Consider the following 22355-nt stretch of genomic DNA (forward strand, 5'->3'; position numbering starts at 1 on the left):
ACATCACACACATTCATGCCAGAGGCAGGATTCGAACCTGCAACTGTAGCGGTCTCGTGGTTCCAGACTGCAGCGCTTAGAACCGCACGGCCACTTCGGCCGGCTTATTTATTTTGCATAGAGTATCTATAGGGATTAGGTGAGTTATAACGATAATATATTTTTCACATTGAAACTGTAAATAAGTTTAAGAAACCGATTTTGCAACCTTTCTAAGTATTTCTGTAAGCGTTCTTAAGTATAATCGCATTTTGCATATGATTATTGTTAGTTGTAAACAAATATAATTTCATGTACGCACTTAACAGCGATATCTTCGAAAAAAATAAACATTGTGAAACTTTAAATATCGTGAGTAAAAAAAAAATTCTGTGATGGTAAACATATTAACTTTGCAGTCAGCACATCTGCTATTGTCACAAGCAGTACTGTTTTGCTCAGATTTAAGACATTACTTCTTTCTAGTTAAATGCGGTAGAGTGATCAGGGAAAGGCAACGAAACTTATTTGTGCAGCCTAACGGAGAATCTTTATTTGGTGCTTAAATACAATATGAATAAACTACATATTTTTTATAATTTTCAGTTTTGAGACAGTTCTACTACATTTTTAGTTCAGGATTTGTCCGTCTACTCCTTCCACAGTTGATATACTAGCAGGGCCTCGGCATGACGACTCGATCCACAACCACCGGTATGTCAGAAACAGCAGTACTTTACAGACGCCAAATGGTGGAGAGCTGCACGCGTTCGGACGATGTTGCCACATATTTCACAGAATGGAGTGCCATCTAGTGGTTGGTGCCACAAGTAAGGGTGTGATGCTGTTGCCGCCTGGTGGCCGTTCCCAGACATGGGTTGCCTGCTAGACCAAGTGATCGGGCAATCTGTTTCTTACATGATCTGGGTGTCACTTAAACCCAGTCAGTATGGGGCTGACCATCTAGGATCAATGAGGAGTATTTGATTCATGGTGTATCTAGCATGTGTTGTCCAAGGTCGAATTTTGAGGGACAGGAGGTTTTTTTGGCTCCTGGTTTATATTGCACATAAACTGGGAACTTTATAATGGGTAACTTAAAGACATATAGTATGGGCCTGACCATGTACTGATACTGGGGAGTTTCTGTCTCTAGGTGTATCTTGCAGGTGCACAGTCTGGCCTCAACAGCTGAGGGACAGTGGTGCTGTTTCATCTAGAGGTGTATTCTGCAGGTGCATATTCTGGGCTTGGTGCTTTAGAAGCACTGTGGACTTTACGTCTCACGGTGTCTCTTACACACGTATAATCTGGGCCTACCGTCTAAGGACACTGGGGACCTTTTTTGACAGAATATTTGTTGCAAGTGAGTGGTGTGGACCTGACCGTACACAAGTGTGCCACCAGAGTGCAGGCAGAGTCGTACCTGCGGGGCCGGGTAGATAGAGAAGGCGAGCTTGCTGCGCTTTGGGTAGTCCACAGAGAGCCTCTCCATCAGCAGAGATCCGAACCCGGAGCCAGTCCCGCCCCCGAACGAGTGGAACACCAGGAAGCCCTGCAGCGCCGCGCACTGGTCCGCCATCTTGCGGATCCGATCCAGTGTGACATCGATGCACTCCTTACCTGCAAATGGCCGCCAATAAGTGATACAGTGATACACAATACATTCTAGTACTACTACGTGGCGAAACTACAGTGTGCACTAGCCACAGTGCAGAACCAGTAATAATGAATAACTTTATGTATGAGAAATAAATGTGGTTCCTAGCATGGTTTGACGCCACATCAGCAGTTTAGATGTCAGTTCGCTGTTTATATGATTCGAGTGGGTTCACATTTGGCCTCATCAGACTGAATGATAGCCTTTCAGACTATGGATGGTAGTTATTGCTGAAACAATCGATTTGCGGTTATATCGACTTTTTCCACGCCAGTTGTATCTGACTGTTAAAATCGCTCAAAATAAATGGTTTCTGTACTGTCTGCCATCAGGTTCCCCTAAATGGCAGACAGCACTGCATAACAGCCACGCTATGAGCGAAACAAACCAACAGCCAAACAGGCGAAGACATCAGGTAAACACGCCGAAGATTCCAGTCGATTAATAGGAACCTTTCCTTGCAGAGGTCGCCGCAACATATCTGGCCACCGATTCCAACGGCGGGTTTCTATTGGCTCCAGCTCACAGCACTGCATAACAGCCACGCTATGAGGGAAACAAACCAACAGCCAAACAGGCGAAGACATCAGGTAAACACGCCGAAGATTCCAGTCGATTAATAGGAACCTTTCCTTGCAGAGGTCGCCACGACATATCCGGCCACCGAGTCCAATGGCGGGTTTCTATTGGCTCCATCTCACTATATAGGCCCGGCCGGTCGAAGGCAGACCAGTCTTCGTCCGCTGCTAATGGCAACCGCTATAGCAGAGTCTCCGAGAAGATATCACCGAAGCCGCTGTACTGCACCGCCGTTCAAAGTACCAGCCGACCGAGAGGAACCACATCTCTGGCTACATCGACGGACGTCTACATCTATTGTACAGCCAGCTATTGTATTGTAGAAGAAGTTACGTTCAATAAACTGTTGGAGAATACAACAGTTTCTGAAATAACTGATTTTCGGTTTTTTATTTCTTATAACAGACGCAGAAATCGAGCAGATTGAAAAATTTTGACTCGCTCAGGTTCAAGATACATAGAATCAAAGTATTAAATAAAAATAGGCAAATAAAAGAAAACTTACTCTGTGCACCATATGCTGCTTTTCTCTAAAAGAGATAAGTACTGAATACTACAAAAACTCACCAGTAGTCTCCCACTGATACAAATTTTTTTGAAATTCTGCTGAAAAATCATGTTGTAATGGGGAATCTTTTCAAGTGCTACAAGCAGATAAGGATACAGCAAGCAGATCAGCTGCTTTCTGTTTTTATTGTATACCATGAATGAATTGTTGATAAGTTTATTACTGTTGACATAATTTCCTTCCTCTTTTATTGCTTCATAGAAAAGCAGACAGATCTTTAGTCTTTTAAAGCAAATGAAGCATTGTACTTCGTTACTTCATCACTTCTTACGAATATATCCAGATTAGGTTTGGTGCCATTCTACAATATAAAGGGCGTCCGGCGACGATAGCAAGAAACCACTGTACAGACCAGGTGGGGGCAAGCCTTGCACACTTAGGGTGACCAGATGCAACTGTTTAAAAAGGAGGACAAACAGCTTCAAAAAGGAGGACAAAGGAAGAAAAAAAGGACACATCAAACGGGTCAACTGCAAATTAGGATACCACCCGTCAGCTTTGGACAAGTCACGTGACTGTCGGGAATTACCGGTAAAACCAGTAGTTAAATGTTACTGGTGGTCAGGTGGTGATTCCCAGAGCAATATTTTTTATTTTAAATTAAAAACATTGATTGTGGTGACAGTGTGATATCAATTCAAAAAAGTTCAAATGTGTGTGAAATCTTATGGGACTTAACTGCTAAGGTCATCAGTCCCTAAGCCTACACACTACTTAACCTAATTTATCCTAAGGACAAACACACACACACACACTCATGCCTGAGGGAGGACTCAAACCTCCGCTGGGACCAGCCGCACAGTCCATGACTGCAGCGCTTTAGACTGCTCGGCTAATCCCGTGCGCTGTGGCATCAATTGTTTTTATATTTACGCATAGTTTTAAGATTTAACAAAGACGGCTGGCTAAACGCCATTCCTGATTGGCTACTTTCATGTGACTTGTACAAAGCTGACGGATGGTATCCTCATCTGCAATATTCCCCATCAAACATACGTTCAATTTTAATAAATGAGTTTATTATTTATAGACATAATATACATACATTCCGTAACAATTATTGATACTTCTTGGAGGAAACAATTTGTTGCAGAAGTTTAGGCTTACTTAACAGGTAATTGTAAAATGACACACATGAAAATTCTTTTAAATTATATTGGACCATCAACATACCTTTCAATGATTCAAAGTTTAATCTATTCCTCTCATCAGTTCACTGTTTGGTAATTAGAGAAAATATTCTCGATCCTGGTGCCACCTACTAACATCGCCTTCGTGCGTATTTATCATGAAGGCTGTGCCAATAGTTAAAGTATCTAAGAAAAGAGCAATAGAACGGGACGAATTGTAAATTTAACTGTATTACGCTCAACTTTGCGAACAAGCCGGGCACTGTAAAAATCCGCCTGGACCCCGGACAAAAAGCTAAAAAGGAGGACATGCCCAGATTAATCTGGACGTCTGGTCACCCTATGCACACTGCAGGTACACAGACATACCTTTGGTCACGACACACAGCAACAGGCACATTACTGTTTCAACAATGCAGTTATAATTCTTATGCCACGTGTTTGTGTGGTGTGCATACTGTAAGACCTTCGGTACACACACCATCAGATTATTTAACTTGTCGCTCTAACAAAGTAGGTGAGTGTCAGCAATATGTCTCGTGGTCTTATCGTGGCGTGTTTATCTTCTGCCGTTAGGTCAGATGATAGAAATGCCACTTGCACGCTTAGAGTAGCAGATTGACGGTGACCCAACTTTAAACAGAACTTGATTAATTTTCAGACACATTTTTTAAAATAGTAACAAGCATAAACCTAATGTAACTTGATTCTGGATGCTCTTTACAATTGACAATCTGAAGTTTTTTGGTATTGGTACGTTAATCTTATTCTCACATATCTCTGATACTTGACAAAGTGTCTATACATTTATCTTCATGGCCATGTACAGGAATATGATAATCTTAACAGGCGCAGACTGAAACTTGACTATAGACTGATACAGACTAATATAGACTGGTACAGACAGGTGCAGATAAATGCAGACTGACTAATCGGAGGTCTGTACACTCATTATAATATCTCGTGCATTCATGTATCACTGCGCAAGTGTGATCCATGAGGAGAAAAGGTTCTACATTAGCAGCAATCGCATTGGCTGGGTTACATATTAATACGTGGATCGGTGGAAGCAGAATTTGGTCCGTCTCTAAGGCAGCGCCATCTCGTAGTGCGGAGATTGACGAGCGCTGCGCCTGCGCTGTTGTGCTTAGCGGGGCGCGCTCTAGTGGGAAAGTTGTGTACGCGCTGACTACGTGGAACTATGTACACAACAGTTTCTTCCTCATTGCTATCATCATTGTCAGAAATGTAGCACTGACCGCTTTTCCCCATTTTCTATAAAAAAACGCGATATGTCAAACCAATGCAAATGTTAAGAATAAAAATTACTCCTTTTTGGTAGAGAAAAGGTTTATTTAAAAACGAAAAGTTTTAGCACTGCTGCTAAGGCTAATTCGTTATTTTGGTATTTTATTCGGTTATTAGTAACAAAAAAAAAACACCTGTTATAATTGAGACTAAAGAAAAATACCGGTTATCCAAAACCGAAATACTGGTATCGGTTTTTGCCAGGTGGGGTTTTCCCATCCCTTTTCCAGACCCTCTCGCTCAGAACTAGGGTTGCCATATCTAGCTTTCACTGTTCTGGCGTAACCACAACCGCTGGAACGTAGGTGAAGAACCCAAGAGAAGAGAAGGCGGTGAAACGACGTAGGCTAACGGTGCACTGATCAGGACCGCGCCGGCCGAAGTGGCCGAGCGGTTCTAGTCGCTACAGTTCGGAACCGCGCGACCGCTACGGTCGCAGGTTCGAATCTTGCCTCGGGCATGGCTGTGTGTGATGTCTTTGGGTTAGTTAGGTTTAAGTAGTTCTAAGTTCTAGGGGACTGATGACCTCAGCTGTTAAGTCCCATAGTGCTCAGAGCCATTGATCAGGACCGCACCACGAGGGGAGCGGCCTCTACAAGAGCACCATATAAGCGTCGCTCCTGCCAGACCCCGCCTCTTAGTATCGGCCCAGTATTGGCAGAGGTATTACGACAGTATATGGACAGGCTAGCAGAGAACGCTACGATAGCAGTTATTAGTGATCCACAAACTGTATGTCAAACTTGCATGAACAATGTATACAGGGTGTTACAAAAAGGTACGGGCAAGCTTTCATGAAACATTCCTCACACACAAATAAAGAAAAGATGTTATGTGGACATGTGTCCGGAAACGCTTCATTTCCATGTTAGAGCTCATTTTAGTTCCGTCAGTATGTACTGTACTTCCTCGATTCACCGCCAGTTGGCCCAATTGAAGGAAGGTAATGTTGACTTCGGTGCTTGTGTTGACATGCGACTCATTGCTCTACAGTACTAGCATCAAGCACATCAGTACGTAGCATCAACAGGTTAGTGTTCATCACGGACGTGGTTTTGCAGTCAGTGCAATGTTTACAAATGCGGAGTTGGTAGATGCCCATTTGATGTATGGATTAGCACGGGGCAATAGCCGTGGCGCGGTACGTTTGTATCGAGACAGATTTCCGGAACGAAGGTGTCCCGACAGGAAGACGTTCGAAGCAATTGATCGGCGTCTTAGGGAGCACGGAGCATTCCAGCCTATGACTCGCGACTGGGGAAGACCTAGAACGTCGAGGACACCTGCAATGGACGAGGCAATTCATCGTGCAGTTGACGATAACCCTAATGTCAGCGTCAGAGAAGTTGCTGCTGTACAAGGTAACGTTGACCACGTCACTGTATGGAGAGTGCCACGGGAGAACCAGTTGTTTCCGTGCCATGTACAGCGTGTGCAGGCACTATCAGCAGCTGACTGGCCTCCACGGGTACACTTCTGCGAATGGTTCATCCAACAATGTGTCAATCCTCATTCCAGTGCAAATGTTCTCTTTACAGATGAGGCTTCATTCGAACGTGATCGGTCCGCAGCTCGTGGTCGTGCGGGAGCGTTCTCGCTTCCCACGCCCGGGTTCCCGGGTTCGATTCCCGGCGGGGTCAGGGATTTTCTCTGCCTCGTGATGACTGGGTGTTGTGTGCTATCCTTAGGTTAGTTAGGTTTAAGTAGTTCTAAGTTCTAGGGGACTGATGACCATAGATGTTAAGTCCCATAGTGCTCAGAGCCATTTGAACCATTTTTGAACCAACGTGATCAAATTGTAAATTTTCACAATCAACATGTGTGGGCTGACGAGAATCCGCACGCAATTGTGCAGTCACGTCATCAACACAGATTTTCTGTGAACGTTTGGGCGGGCATTGTTGGTGATGTCTTGATTGGGCCCCATGTTCTTCCACCTACGCTCAACGGAGCACGTTATCATGATTTCATACGGGATACTCTACCTGTGCTGCTAGAACATGTGCCTTTACAAGTACGACACAACATGTGGTTCATGCACGATGGAGCTCCTGTACATTTCAGTCGAAGTGTTCGTAAGCTTCTCAACAACAGATTCGGTGACCGATGGATTGGTAGAAGCGGACCAATTCCATGTCCTCCACGCTCTCCTACCCTCAACCCTCTTGACTTTCATTTATGGGGGCATTTGAAAGCTCTTGTCTACGCAACCCAGGTGCCAAGTGTAGAGACTCTTCGTGCTCGTATTGTGGACGGCTGTGATACAATACGCCATTCTCCAGGGCTGCATCAGCGCATCAGGGATTCCACGCGACGGAGGGTGGATGGATGTGTCCTCGCTAACGGAGGACATTTTGAACATTTCCTGTAACAAAGTGTTTGAAGTCACGCTGGTACGTTCTGTTGCTGTGTGTTTCCATTCCATGATTAATGTGATTTGAAGAGAAGTAATAAAATGAGCTCTAACATGGAAAGTAAGCGTTTCCGGACACTTGTCTACATAACATATTTTTTTTCTTTGTGTGTGAGGAATGTTTCCTGAAAGTTTGGCCGTACCTTTTTGTAACACCCTGTATAGCAAAGGAATCGGTTCAAAAATGGTTCAAATGGCTCTGAGCACTATGCGACTTAACTGCTGAGGTCATCAGTCGCCTAGAACTTAGAACTAATTAAACCTAACTAACCTAAGGACATCACACACATCCATTCCCGAGGCAGGATTCGAACCTGCGACCGTAGCGGTCACGCGGTTCCAGACTGAAGCGCCTTTAACCGCACGGCCACACCGGCCGGCAAAAGGAATCGGATTCATGTTGCATATCGCCCATCGCTTGTGACATCATTGTATATTCCAAGTTAAGTATTGTCGATCTTCTTATTAATAATAAAAGTTATTAATGTGATTTGCCTGAATTGTTGTATAGCATTCCGACGACGCAGGATTCTTTAGGCACCCTATACGAGACAAGTGGGCAGGCCCCCGTATTTGGCGATGAGTATACTCCGAACTCAGTGCCCTACGGACACTTTTTTTCTTTTTTTAATTTGCTGGCACCTTAATTCTCTTGTCTTTACTTTACAGGGGGCCCCCCCATTTGCTTTAACAGTTTCTTGTCGTTTTTCTACATCTACATCTACATCCATACTCCGCAAGCCACCTGACGGTGTGCAGCGGAGGGTACCTTGAGTACCTCTATCGGTTCTCCCTTCTATTCCAGTCTCGTATTGCTCGTTGAAAGAAGGATTGTCGGTATGCCTCTGTGTGGGCTCTAATCTCTCTGATTTTATCCTCGTGGTCTCTTCGCGAGATATACGTAGGAGGGAGCAATGTACTGCTTGACTCCTCGGCGAAGGTATGTTCTCGAAACTTCAACAAAAGCCCGTACCGAGCTACTGAGCGTCTCTCTTGCAGAATCTTCCACTGGAGTGCATATATCATCTCCGTAACGCTTTCGCGATTACTAAATGATCCTGTAACGAAGCGCGCTCCTCTCCGTTGGATCTTTTCTATCTCCACTATCAATTGTTATCGGATTGCATTTCCTTGGGATTCTTCCAATGAATCTCAGTCTGGCATCTGCTTTACCGACGATCAACTTTATATGATCATTCCATTTTAAATCACTCCTAATTCGTACTCCCAGATAATTTATGGAATTAACTGTTTCCAGTTGCTGACTTGCTATATTGTACCTAAATGATAAAGGATCTTTCTTTGTATGTATTCGCAGCACATTACCCTTGTCTACATTGAGATTCAATTGCCATTCCCTGCACCATGCGTCAATTCGTTGCAGATTCTCCTGCATTTCAGTACAATTTTCCATTGTTACAACCTCCCGATATACCACAGCATCATCCGCAAAAAGCCCCAGTGTTATCTACAAGGTAATTTATGTATACTGTGAATAGCAACGGTCCTACGACACTCCCTTGCAGCACACCTGAAATCACTCTTACTTCGGAAGACTTCTCTCCATTGAGAATGACATGCTGCGTTCTCTTATCTAGGAACTCTTCAATCCAATCACACACTTGGTCTGATAGTCCATGCTCTTACTTTGTTCATTAAACGACTGTTTTCAGGCGGGCGTTGCAGAAAATTACTTTGATTTTATCATTATTTAGATTTCTTGCCTTGTCTGTTTGTTGCATTTGCGTCTTCCAAAATGTCCACCCCTCCTGTCCCCGCCACAGCCGCAAGCGTTAGATGCCACACAGCTAATGCAGATGTTTCAGTTCCAGTAACAACAAATCTCTACGTTACTCAACACGGTGCAGCAGCTACTTGCCAACACTGTGCGCCCAACGGAACAAGCGCCACCTTTTCGACAGTTTTGTGAACAAGGAGAAGAATGGCTCGAGTGGTTGTCACAATCTGAAGCCCACGACATCGCCCCCAATGTACAGGTACTGTGAAACTTTCCTATCTACTGTCAACAGTAGGAAGTGCAATGTTGAGGCTCCTACAAAAACTGTTCCCTAACGCCATTCCAAGTGAACTTGTTTACGTGGTAGCGTCACTATTATGACCAACAAGTGAATGTGGTAGCAACTACGTATCGATTCTTTCATAGCATAAAAACTGTCGGAACAAACTTATCGCGAGTGGACAACATATTTGCAGGGTACGACAAGGAAATGCAAATTCAAATGTGGTTGCGGTGCGCTATGTTACGTGATGCGATCGAGTACAATGTGCCTGATTAACTCAGAGAACAGATTTTGAAACATTCTCTCATAACAGCAGGTACTTCAAATCTTATGTCAGTACGATTCCGATGACTTGTCGACTCATAAATTTGAGCAGCCAACTACTTGTGGGGTTGAGTGCCATGCTTGCGATCGTCCCATTCCGCACCGGCGGTTTGCGCTAGCCCAGCCTAGAAAACAGCCATTCACACCGCGTAAGCAGTTCGCTAAACTGGCGGCTACACAGACGCACAGACTTAAGTGTTGCCCTAGGTCTTATTCACGGCACAAACGCCAAGACTGCCCCTCCGGGCAAGCTTAGTGCTACACCTGTGGTAAGAAAGAACATGTGCAATCAGTATGTTCGCAACGGAACAGACGTAAGAATTCGGCCCATCCACAAAAATCTAGTCACAAGCCCCATGTCATTAATGCAGTATACTCCAAATCTGCAAAAGGCAAGCGTACAGTATCTTCAGTGATACGTCAGTCAAATAAACGTTTTGTTCGTTTACTTATTTGTGGGAAACGTGTAAAATTTCAGTTGGACCGGGTGCCTCTGTCACACTGCTAAATCGTCATGCAGATGAACTGTTAGGCTCTCCGCGACTGTCTAAAACTAGCACGCAGCTGACAGCTCATAATGGTCAGACATTCCCATTCTCGGAGCATGTTCTTTGCCTGCCATGTATCGCTTACATTCGCGAACAGTGACTTTTACATTGCTACAATCAGGCGAGTATGAGAACATATTTAGTCTTGATTAATTTGATTTGTTTGATTTTAATATTCAGGACCAGGTCCCGTCTCTGCCTTCATTCAATGCAAGAGACAGTGTAGCTAGCTTGCTAAAAGAATTCCCGGAACACTTTTTTGAAGGTTTATGCAAACCTATCTACTGACAGCCTTGGGAGAGCCAGTCCTGACAAAACTCTACCATCTGGTGAGCAAGATGTATGAGACAGGCGAAATACCCTCAGACTTCAAGAAGAATATAATAATTCCAATCCCAAAGAAAGCAGGTGTTGACAGATGTGAAAATTACCGAACTATCAGTTTAATAAGTCACAGCTGCAAATACTTACGCGAATTCTTTACAGACGAATGGAAAAACTGATGGAAGTCGACCTCGGGGAAGATCAGTTTGGATTCCGTAGAAATGTTGGGACACGTGAGGCAATACTGACCCTACGACTTATCTTAGAAGAAAGATTAAGGAAAGGCAAACCTACGTTTCTAACATTTGTAGACTTAGAGAAAGCTTTTGACAATGTTGATTGGAATACTCTCTTTCAAATTCTGAAGGTGGCAGGGGTAAATTACTGGGAGCGAAAGGCTATTTACAATTTGTACAGAAACCAGATGGCAGTTATAAGAGTCGAGGGGTATGAAAGGGAAGCAGTGGTTGGGAAGGGAGTGAGACAGGGTTGTAGCCTATCCCCAATGTTATTCAATCTGTACATTGAGCAAGCAATAAAGGAAACAAAAGAATAGTTTGGGGTAGGTATTAAAATCCATGGAGAAGAAATAAAAACTTTGAGGTTCGCCGATGACATTGTAATTCTGTCAGAGACAGCAAAGAACTTGGAAGAGCAGTTGAACGGAATGGACAGTGTCTTGAAAGGAAGGTGTAAGATGAACATCAACAAAAGCAAAACGAGGATAATGGAATGTAGTCGAATTAAGTCGGGTGATGCTGAGGGAATTAGATTAGGAAACGAGACACTTAAAGAAGTAAAGGAGTTTTGCTATTTGGGGGACAAAATAACTGATGATGGTCGAAGTAGAGAGGCAATGGCAAGGAAAGCGTTTCTGAAGAAGAAAAATTTTTTAACATCGAGTATAGATTTAAGCGTCAGGAAGTCGTTTCTGAAAGTATTTGTGTGGAGTGTAGCCATGTATGGAAGTGAAACGTGGACGATAAATAGTTTAGACAAGAAGAGAATAGAAGCTTTCGAAATGTGGTGCTACAGAAGAATGCTGAAGATTAGATAGGTAGATCACGTAACTAATGAGGAGGTAATGAACAGAACTGGGGAGAAGAGAAATTTGTGGTACAACTTGACTAGAAGAAGGGATCGGTTGGTAGGACATGTTCTGAGACATCGAGGGATCACCAATTTAGTATTGGAGGGCAGCGTGGAGGATAAAAATCGTAGAGGGCGACCAAGAGATGAATACACTAAGCAGATTCAGAAAGATGTTGGCTGCAGTAGGTACTGGGAGATGAAGACGCTTGCATAGCATAGAGTAGCATGGAGAGCTGCATCAAACCAGTCTCAGGACTGAAGACCACAACAACAACAACAATTTTGTTGAACATATTACGCTGAAAGACAACGCACAGCCGAAATTTTTCCGGGCCAGAACTGTTCCCATTGCATTACGGGACAAAGTCGCTGTTGCACTTAAAAAATTGCAAGATAGCGTAGTTATTGCGCCCACATCAGCTAGTCAATGGGCAACTCCACTAGTTTAGCTCCCCACACCTTCAGGTTGCATTCGTGTCTGTAATTTTAAGTCTACAATCAATCCACAAACTGTAATTGATACTTATACATTTGCGAGCCCAGGGGATCTCATGGACAGATTAGGCGCTGGACGCTATTTTTCAAAAATTGATTTGCGTGACGCGTATCTTCAAATACCGCTCGATCAAGAATCTCAAAAAGTGAGTGTCGTAAATACTCATTTGGGCTTGTTTAAATATTTGCGTTTGCCTTTGGCAGTGCTTCCGCACGCGCCATTTTCCAACGGTATTCGGAACAGCTGACTGCACAAGTGCCAAACTGTTCAAACTATTTGGACGACAATATAGTAGCAGGTCGCACACCTGAAGAGCATATTACAAATTTTCGTGCTTTATTTCGTGTGTTGTCTGAGGCAGGACTAAAGTGTAGACTGGACGTGCGTTTTTTAAACATGAGTTGCAGTATCTTGGTCATGTCATACAGAGTCATGGTTTACATCCCCTTCAGTTGCATTCGTGAAGCATACGAAATTTTCCAGTTCCTCACTATGTCACAGAATTGCAGTCAGTCTTAGGAAAAATGAACTATTATATTCGGTTCATACAGAATGCTGCACAAATTTCAGCTCCATTGCATTGCTTGCGTCGCAAGAGTGTCCCCTTTGTTTGGGCAGATGAGTGCCAAGTAGATTTTCAAAAAATTAAAGATGCCTTGCTCAGTGATCGATGCTTAGTCCTCTTTGATCCTGGCAAACCAGTTGGATTGCAAGTTGATGCTTCGTCTTACGGAATCGGTGCAGTGTTTGTCGCACAGAACCGATGTTGAAGATAGACCTATTGCTTTCGCATCAAAAGTGTTGTCCGAAGCTCAGAGTAACTATTCACAAATTGCGAGAAAAATGGCTCTGAGCACTATGGGACTTAACATCTGAGGTCATCAGTCCCCTAGAACTTAGAACTACTTAAACCTAACTAACCTAAGGACATCACACACATCCATGCCCGAGGCAGGATTCGAACCTGCGACCGTAACGGTAGCGCGGTTCCGGACTGAAGCGCCTAGAACCACTCGGCCATACCGGCCGGCAAATTGCGAGAGAGGCTTTGGCTATTGTGTATGGTGTCATCAAATTTCACCACCATTTGTCTGGCAGAAAATTCTACTTAGTAACGGATCACAAGCCTTTGCAGTCCTTGTTTCATCCGACATAACCGGCTCCTGTACAAACTGCCCAAAAATTGCAAAGATGTGCTTTGTTGTTTTCGTCTCAATGACAGTACGAAATATCATCCGACAGCTCAACATGGAAATGCGGACGCGCTTTCACGTCTTCCTATTGGCCCTGATACAGACTTTGACGCTTCTGCTGCATCTTGTTGTCACATCGATGCTCAGGACTCTGAATTGCTTCAGTCTTTTCCAATGAATTATAAGAGAATGGCCCAGGCCACGGAAGCTGATCCAGATTTGAACATTTTGCTAACATATATTAGCAAATTTTTCCCTCACTAATTGAATAGCATAAACAACTCTGTAGTGGGCCCATACTTTGCACGTCGGCATAGCCCCGCTCTGCAGAAAGGTGTGATTCTTATTCATAATGACAGTGGACAGTCACGTGTGTTGATCCCCAAAGCTTTGCAAAAAGAAGTGTTGCAGTTACTTCACCAAGAACACTGGGGGATTGTTCGTATGAAACAGTTAGCGCGTCGACACTGTACTTGGTACGGTATGGACGCCCAAATAGAACAGATGACGTCACAGTGTCAAGAACGTGCGGAAAATCAGCCCGCTCCACCACAAAAATTCTTTGCTTGGCGAAAGTCGCAATCGCCATGGTAACGTGTGAACAGAGACTTTGCAGGACCTTTTCGGAGCACTTGCTGGTTGATAGTGACTGACTCGTATAGCAAGTTTCCTTTTGCTGTGCCCATGAACTCGACAACGTCACGTAGCACAATTCAGATGTTGTCATCGATTTTTTTCCTGGAAGGTTTACCTGAAGTAGAAGTGTCAGACAACGGCCCTCAGTTCACGTCAAATGAATTTGAAACATTCTGTGAACGCAATGGCATACAGCATCTAACTGGTGCACCGTTCCATCCATGCTCAAACGGCGAAGTGGAACGTTTTGTCCGAACATTCAAGCAGCAGACGGCCAAACTTCGCTCCGCACACACCATGCAACTGTTTCTCGCCTGCTATTGTCCGCACCCACGGGATGGACCATCGCTGGCGGAGTTGCTTCGCGACCGCCGCATCAAACACTGCTCCACTTGCTCCAACCTCCTCAGCATCTGGCGCCGAAGGAAGGCCGCAAGTATTGCTTCGCGCCTTGTGATACTGTCTTTTTCAGGGTTTTTAGTGGCAGCAGACTTTTGGCTTGAGGCGAGATCGTCCGTCGACTTGGCGCTTGCGTGTATCTTCTTTCAGGTGCATCTACATCTACATCTGCATCTACATCTACATACATACTCCGCAATCCACCATACGGTGCGTGGCGGAGTTGTATCTCGTACCACATCTTCTCTCCCTGTTCCACTCCCAAACAGAACGAGGGAAAAATGACTGCCTATATGCCTGTACGAGCCCTAATTTCTCTTATTTTTGAGGTCTTTCCGCGAAGTTGGCGGCAGTAAAATTGTACTGCAGTCAGCCTCAAATGCTGGTTCTCTAAATTTCCTCCGTAGCGATTCACGAAAAGAACGCCTCCTTTCCTCTAGAGACTCCCATCCGAGTTCCTGAAGCATTTCCGTAACACTCGCGTGATGATCAAACCTGCCAGTAACAAATCTAGCAGCCCGCCTCTGAATTGCTTCTGTGTCCTCCCTCAATCCGACCTGATAGGGATCCCAAACGCTCGAGCAGTACTCAATAATAGGTCGTATTAGTGTTTTATAAGCGGTCTCCTTTACAGATGAACCACATCTTCCCAAAATTCTACCAATGAACCGAAGACGACTATCCGCCTTCCCCACAACTGCCATTACATGCTTGTCCCACTTCATATCGCTCTGCAATGCTACGCCCAAATATTTAATCGACGTGACTGTGTCAAGCGCTACACTACTAATGGAGTAGTCAAACATTACAGGATTCTTTTTCCAATTCATCTGTATTAATTTACATTTATCTATATTTAGAGTTATCTGCCATTCTTTACACCAATCACAAATCCTGTCCAAGTCATCTTGTATCCTCCTACAGTCACTCAACGACGACACCTTCCCGTACACCACAGCATCATCAGCAAACAGCCACACATTGCTATCCACCCTATCCAAAAAATCATTGATGTAGATAGAAAAGAACAGCGGACCTACCACACTTCCCTGGGGCACTCCAGATGATACCCTCACCCCCGATGGACACTCACCATCGAGGACAACGTACTGGGTTCTATTACTTAAGAAGTCTTAGAGCCACTCACATACTTCCGAACCAATCCCATATGCTCGTACCTTAGTTAGGAGTCTGCAGTGGGGCACCGAGTCAAACGCTTTCCGGAAGTCAAGGAATATGGCATGCGTCTGACACCCTTCAGCCACGGTTCGCAAGATATCATGTGAAAAAAGGGCGAGTTACGTTTCGCAGGAGCGATGCTTTCTAAAGCCGTGCTGATGCATGGACAGCAACTTTCTCAAGGAAATTCATTATATTCGAACTGAGAATATGTTCGAGAATCCTGCAACAAACCGATGTTAAGGATATTGGTCTGTAATTTTGAGGGTCCGTCCTTCTACCCTTCTTATGTAGAGGGGTCACTGCACTTTTTTCCAGTCGCTCGGGACTTTACGTTGGGCAAGAGATTCGCGATAAATGCAAGCTAAGTAAGGAGCCAATGCAGTAGAGTACTCTCTGTAAAACCGAATTGGAATCCCATCAGGATCTGGTGATTTATTTATTTTCAACCCATTCAGCTGCTTCACAACCCCAGGGATCTACATCTACATCTACATCTACATTTACATGATTACTCTGCAATTCACATTTAAGTGCTTGGCAGAGGGTTCATCGAACCACAATCATACTATCTCTCTACCATTGCGCCCCCGAACAGCGCGCGGGAAAAACGAATACCTAAACCTTTCTGTTCGAGCTCTGATTTCTCCTATTTTATTTTGATGATCATTCCTACCTATGTAGGTTGGGCTCAACAAAATATTTTCGCATTCGGAAGAGAAAGTTGGTGACTGAAATTTCGTAAATAGATCTCGCCGCGATGAAAAACGTCTTTGCTTTAATGACTTCCATCCCAACTCGCGTATCATATCTGCCACACTCTCTGCCCTATTACGTGATAATACAAAACGAGCTGCCCTTTTTTGCACCCTTTCGATGTCCTCCGTCAATCCCACCTGGTAAGGATCCCACACCGCGCAGCAATATTCTAACAGAGGACGAACGAGTGTAGTGTAAGCTGTCTCTTTAGTGGACTTGTTGCATCTTCTAAGTGTCCTGCCAACGAAACGCAACCTTTGGCTCGCCTTCCCCACAATATTATCTATGTGGTCTTTCCAACTGAAGTTGTTCGTAATTTTAACAGCCAAGTACTTAGTTGAATTGACAGCCTTGAGAATTGTACTATTTATCGAGTGATCGAATTCCAACGGATTTCTTTTGGAACTCATGTGGATCACCTCACACTTTTCGTTATTTAGCGTCAACTGCCACCTGCCACACCGTACAGCACTCTTTTCTAAATCGCTTTGCAACTGATTCTAGTTTTCGGATGACCTTACTAGACGGTAAATTACAGCATCATCTGCGAACAACCTAAGAGAACTGCTCACATTGTCACCCAGGTCATTTATATAGATCAGGAACAGCAGTGGTCCCAGGACGCTTCCCTGAGGAACACCTGATCAGTTTTACTCGATGATTTGCCGTCTATTACTACGAACTGTGACCTTCCTGACAGGAAATCACGAATCCAGTCGCACAACTGAGACGATACCCCATAGGCCCGCAGCTTGATTAGAAGTCGCTTGTGAGGAACGGTGTCAAAAGCTTTCCGGAAATCTAGAAATTCGGAATCAACTTGAGATCCCCTGTCGATAGCGGCCATTACTTCGTGCGAATAAAGAGATAGCTGCGTTGCACAAGAACGATGTTTTCTGAAACCATGCTGATTGCGTATCAATAGATCGTTCCCTTCGAGGTGATTCATAATGTTTGAATGCAGTATATGCTCCAAAACCCTACTGCAAACCGACGTGAATGATATAGTTCTGTAGTTCGATGGATTACTCCTATTACCCTTCTTAAACACTGGTGCGGCCTGCGCATTTTTCCAATCTGTAGGTACAGATCTATCGGTGAGCGGGCGGTTGTATATGATTGCTAAGTAGGGAGCTATTGTATCAGCGTAATCTGAAAGGAATTGAGTGGATGGACGTGTATAGGTATGGAGACAACCTCATGAATCCACGGACCCTGCATGTCAGTAGGGGATTGTTCAAGCTGGTGACGCTGTGTAATGGTGTGGGGCGTGTGCAGTTGGAGGTATATGGGACCCCTGATGCGTCTAGGTACGACTCCGACAGGTGACACATGCGTAAGCATCCTGTCTGATCGCTATCCTTTCAAGATGCGACACCCGACGCGTCCAGAATAGCTACAGAGTGGCTCCAGGAATACTCTTTTGAGTTTAAACACTTCCGTTGCCACTCCCGAGACATGAAAATTATTGAGCATATCTGGGATGCCTTGCAACGAGTATTTCAGAAGAAACCTCCACCCTCTCGTGCTCTTATGGATTTATGCACTGTTCTGCAGGGTTCATGGTGTCAATTTCTCTAAAACTACTTCAGAAATTAGTTGAATCAATGTCACGTCGTCTTCCAGCGCTTCTGCGTGTTCGCTGAGGCCCTGCAGGATATCAGGCAGGTGCGCCAGTTTCTTTGGCTCTTCAGTGTATGTTCATCCAGTGTTTGATACTGAGAGCACTTAGGGACTTACAACAAATTTTAAGCGTAATTTCAAACCTTCTCCAAGCTTTTCCTTGCTTACAGGCTTGTACAGTCCTTTTCTAGCTTTCGTCCTAACGTCAAATATATTTCCACATTAACTATTTAAAAAAATAGACAAAAATAAATCGCCTTTAAGATTGGTTGTTTAGTACAAACATTTGTAAATTACTTAGGCAGTAGAGTGCATAGCGTAAAAGTCTTATTAGTATATTCCGTGGTTCGAATCTCACTAATAGCATTTTTTTTCACTTATATTTAAATTCCATTTATACAGGGTGTCCCACGCGAAAGGGGCTCCACAAACATATATTTACTTAAATTACACTTGAAGGCTTTGCATAAAAATCAGGAAATGAAATATACGTGTCATGCCTGGTTCTTGGGGAAATAGAGGTGAATCTGAATCACAAAAGGTTCTGGAAGTGTCCGCCATCGATTTGTAAACACAGTTGAATATGACACTGCAGCTTCTCGAGTGTTCCTGCCAGAACCATTGGTGTCACTGTCTGGATTTCATGGCGGATGTTCTCTAGTAAATCTTCGAAGTTGTATGATTTGTTCCCATAGACCTTGCCTTTTAGGCCAACCCAGAGGAAAAAGTGAGGTGGTGTTAAATCAGGTGACCCTAGGTGCCACAGTCCTTTCGAAACCACTCTGCTGCGAAAAAATGATTCGACCTCAACCATGGTTACTCGAGACGTGTGGCATGTGGCGCCACCGTGTTGGTACCAGCCGAGGATTAAGCTCTTCAACATCCATGTGGTCCAGAAATTCCTGAAACGTCTCGAAGTGAACTACACTTGTCACAGTAGCCTCCAAATGCTCTCCATTTTCTTCATTAACTTTTGTATGCAGAATTTACACGGTATATGCTGGTCATCAAACGGTTCAACAAACACACACTGACATGTGTTAATGGAACCAGTAATCCAACATTGTTTCACAACAAACGCGCGTTCTTCGACAAAATAGCAATACATTGTCACTAAACACTGAACTCCATCTGCAGCCATGTGCGGAAACACTGTAGCGTCAAACGATGTTGGAGGTACAGTGTTGCTACATCTAATGTCACAAATTACACAGTGCAATTTCAGTGGAGTTTCTGTACATGTTTGTGGAGCCTCTTTAGAGTGGGACACCCTTTATTAAAAAATGGAAATGATGAGCCAATAAGGTTGTAAATAAGGGCAAATAATTTTGATACGTACATTTATGGACAGAGCTATGGTTCAATCGTTTTGAGAGCTCTGTATTTTCTGGAGTATTACTTGTACAAATATGACCGATACATGAACAGACTCGAAAACTCACCGAGTTTGAATCGTACCCACTTGTTGACTTTATGAGTGCAGAACCTTGACAAAAGGGCGACATGGCAAGACAACCGTTTTTCTTCTGTATCCAAGCTGATATCTAGCGACAAAGCAACCTTCCATTCTATCTGGAAAGGTTAATCCACAAAGTGAGAGTGTAGGGCACTGAACACCCTCATCAAATTTTGACGCATGTACGAGATTTCGAGATTTGCTGAAGGTTAATTTTTTTTCTGTGCAATCTCACAGACGAAGCTATGTGGACCATTTTTCTTCTGTGAGAAGACTGTCACATGCCTCTAACCTTGATACTATGGGGTAAAAAATGAGGCGGAATAACATTGCCTTGGGCGGAGCTTGTGTAGTACGCATTTCTGCCGCTAGGTGCGTATAGCACAACTCATTCTCTGTTCAGTGCCGCCTGAGTTGTCGATGTGGCTTGTTCTGTTCATCAGGAGTGATCCTTTTGCTACCACTGTTTTGCTATTGTTTCGTTTTTTATGCTGGCAAGTTTAAGTGAACAACGTGCAGCTGTGAAATTTTGTTTTCTGCTTGGTAAAAATTCTGCTGAAACTGTTTTAATGCGAAACCAGCTTACGAAGATGATGCAATGGGGAAATCTCAAGTGTACCAGTGGTTTGCTCTGATTAAAAATGGCTACACGTCGATTGATGACACACTTTGTTCTGGACGTCCATCAACTGCCAAAGCGACGACAATATTGAAAAAATTCCAGAGCTTGTGCCTACACACCGTCGACAGACAATTGATCAATTGTTAGAGACTAATGGGTTATCTTGAACGTCAGTTCAGCGGTTTTTACCGGCAGATTTGGGCAGACAGGAGACTGATTCTTCCACTATGACAACACACCTGCACACACAGTCATCTCTGTTAGACAGTTTCTGGCTAAAAATGGCCTGGTACTGCTGCGCTTTGCTCTCCTGACCTTGCTTCATGCGACACTCTAATTTTCACGCATGAGAAGGGGCATGAAAGGACGCCGATTTGACAACACTGAAGAAGTCAAGAAAAAAAAAAAAAGAGGGAGGACCTGTCAGTCATTTCTAAAGATGACTACAAAAAATGTTTTCAACAGTGGAAGAGCTGCTGGGATAAATGTAGCAGTTCTAATGGAGAGTATTTTGAAGGGAATAAGGTTGTTTTGTAAACAATTTAAGAATATAAAGCATTCCGTAGAAATATTAGAACATGTGAGGCAATACTGACTTTACGACTTATCTTAGAAGAAAGTTTAAGGAAAGGCTAACCTACGTTTCTAGCATTTGTAGACTTAGAGAAAGCTTTTGGCAATGTTGACTGGAATACTCTCTTTCAAATTCTAAAGGTGGTAGGGGTAAAACACAGGGAGCGAAAGGCTGTTTACAATTTGTACAGAAACCAGATGGCAGTTATAAGTGTCAAGGGGCATGAAAGCGAAGCAGTGGTTGGGAATGGAGTGAGACAGGGTTGTAGCCTCTCCCTGATTTTATTCAATCTGTATATTGAGCAAGCAGTAAAGGAAACAAAGGAAAAATTCGGAGTAAGTATTAAAATTCATGGAGAAGAAATAAATACTTTGATGTTCGCCGAAGACATTGTAATTCTGTCAGAGACAGCAAAAGACTTGGAAGAGCAGTTGAACGGAATGGACAGTGTCTTGAAAGGGCGATATAAGATGAACATCAACAAAAGCAAAACGAGGATAATGGAATGTAGTCGAATTAAGTCGGGTGATGCTGAGGAAATTAGATTAGGAAATGAGACGCTTAAAGTAGTAAAGTAAAGGAGTTTTGCTATTTGGGGAGCAAAATAACTGATGATGGTCGAAGTAGAGTGGATATAAAATTTAGACTGGCAATGGCAAGGAAAGCGTTTCTGAAGAAGAGAAATTTGCTAACATCGAGTAAAGATTTCAATGTCAGGAAGTCGTCTCTGAAAGTATTTGTATGGAGTGTGCCCATGTATGGAAGTGAAACATGGACGATAAATAGTTTGGACAAGAAGAGAATAGAAGCTTTCGAAATGTGGTGCTACAGAAGAATGCTGAAGATTAGATGGGTAGATCACATAACTAATGAGGAGGTATTGAATAGAATTGGGAGAAGAGAAATTTGTCGCACAACTTGGCTAAAAGAAGGGATCGGTTGGTAGGACACGTTCTGAGGCATCGAGGAATCACCAATTTAGTTTTAGAGGGCAGTGTGGAGGGTAAAAATCGTAGTGGGAGACCAAGAGATGAATACACTAAGCAGATTAAGAAGGATGTAGGTTGCAGCAAGTACTGGGAGATGAAGAAGCTTGCACAGGATAGAGTAGCATGGAGGGATTCATCAAACCAGTCTCAGGACTGAAGACCACAAAAACAACAACAACAACAACAACAACAAAGCTTTTAAAAAATTCATCTGGTGTTTTTGGGTACCCCTCATATGTGGCAGTTGCAGCTGTTTCCACAACTGAGTGCTGATACCGAGAATTTGATCTTGCAGCACGATGGGGGCACCTCATGATTGGAGAGTCGACGTTCGGCATTACCTAAACGACGTACTTCTGTATCGCTGGATTGGTGGTAAGATGATGTTGCTCTGTTCCTGTGACCCCCCCTCCCCCCACCCCCCGCCCACCCATCTACCCGGTTGTCTGACCTCACACCTTGCGACTTCTTCCTTTGGAGGTG

At 43.8% G+C, this 22355-nt stretch overlaps 1 protein-coding gene across 1 annotated transcript in view; it reads right to left on the reverse strand.

Annotated features, from left to right (window-relative positions):
• Positions 1-22355, reverse strand: part of LOC124552397 (tubulin alpha-3 chain-like) — a 216377-nt gene that overhangs the window by 78256 nt on the left and 115766 nt on the right. The window contains exon 4 of the mRNA XM_047126657.1: positions 1406-1602. Within this exon, the coding sequence (XP_046982613.1) occupies positions 1406-1602 (197 nt within the window). The remainder of the gene's footprint in view (positions 1-1405; positions 1603-22355) is intronic.

The sequence above is a fragment of the Schistocerca americana genome, chromosome 10 (assembly GCF_021461395.2).
Source record: "Schistocerca americana isolate TAMUIC-IGC-003095 chromosome 10, iqSchAmer2.1, whole genome shotgun sequence".
In the NCBI taxonomy this organism is placed as follows: domain Eukaryota; kingdom Metazoa; phylum Arthropoda; class Insecta; order Orthoptera; family Acrididae; genus Schistocerca; species Schistocerca americana.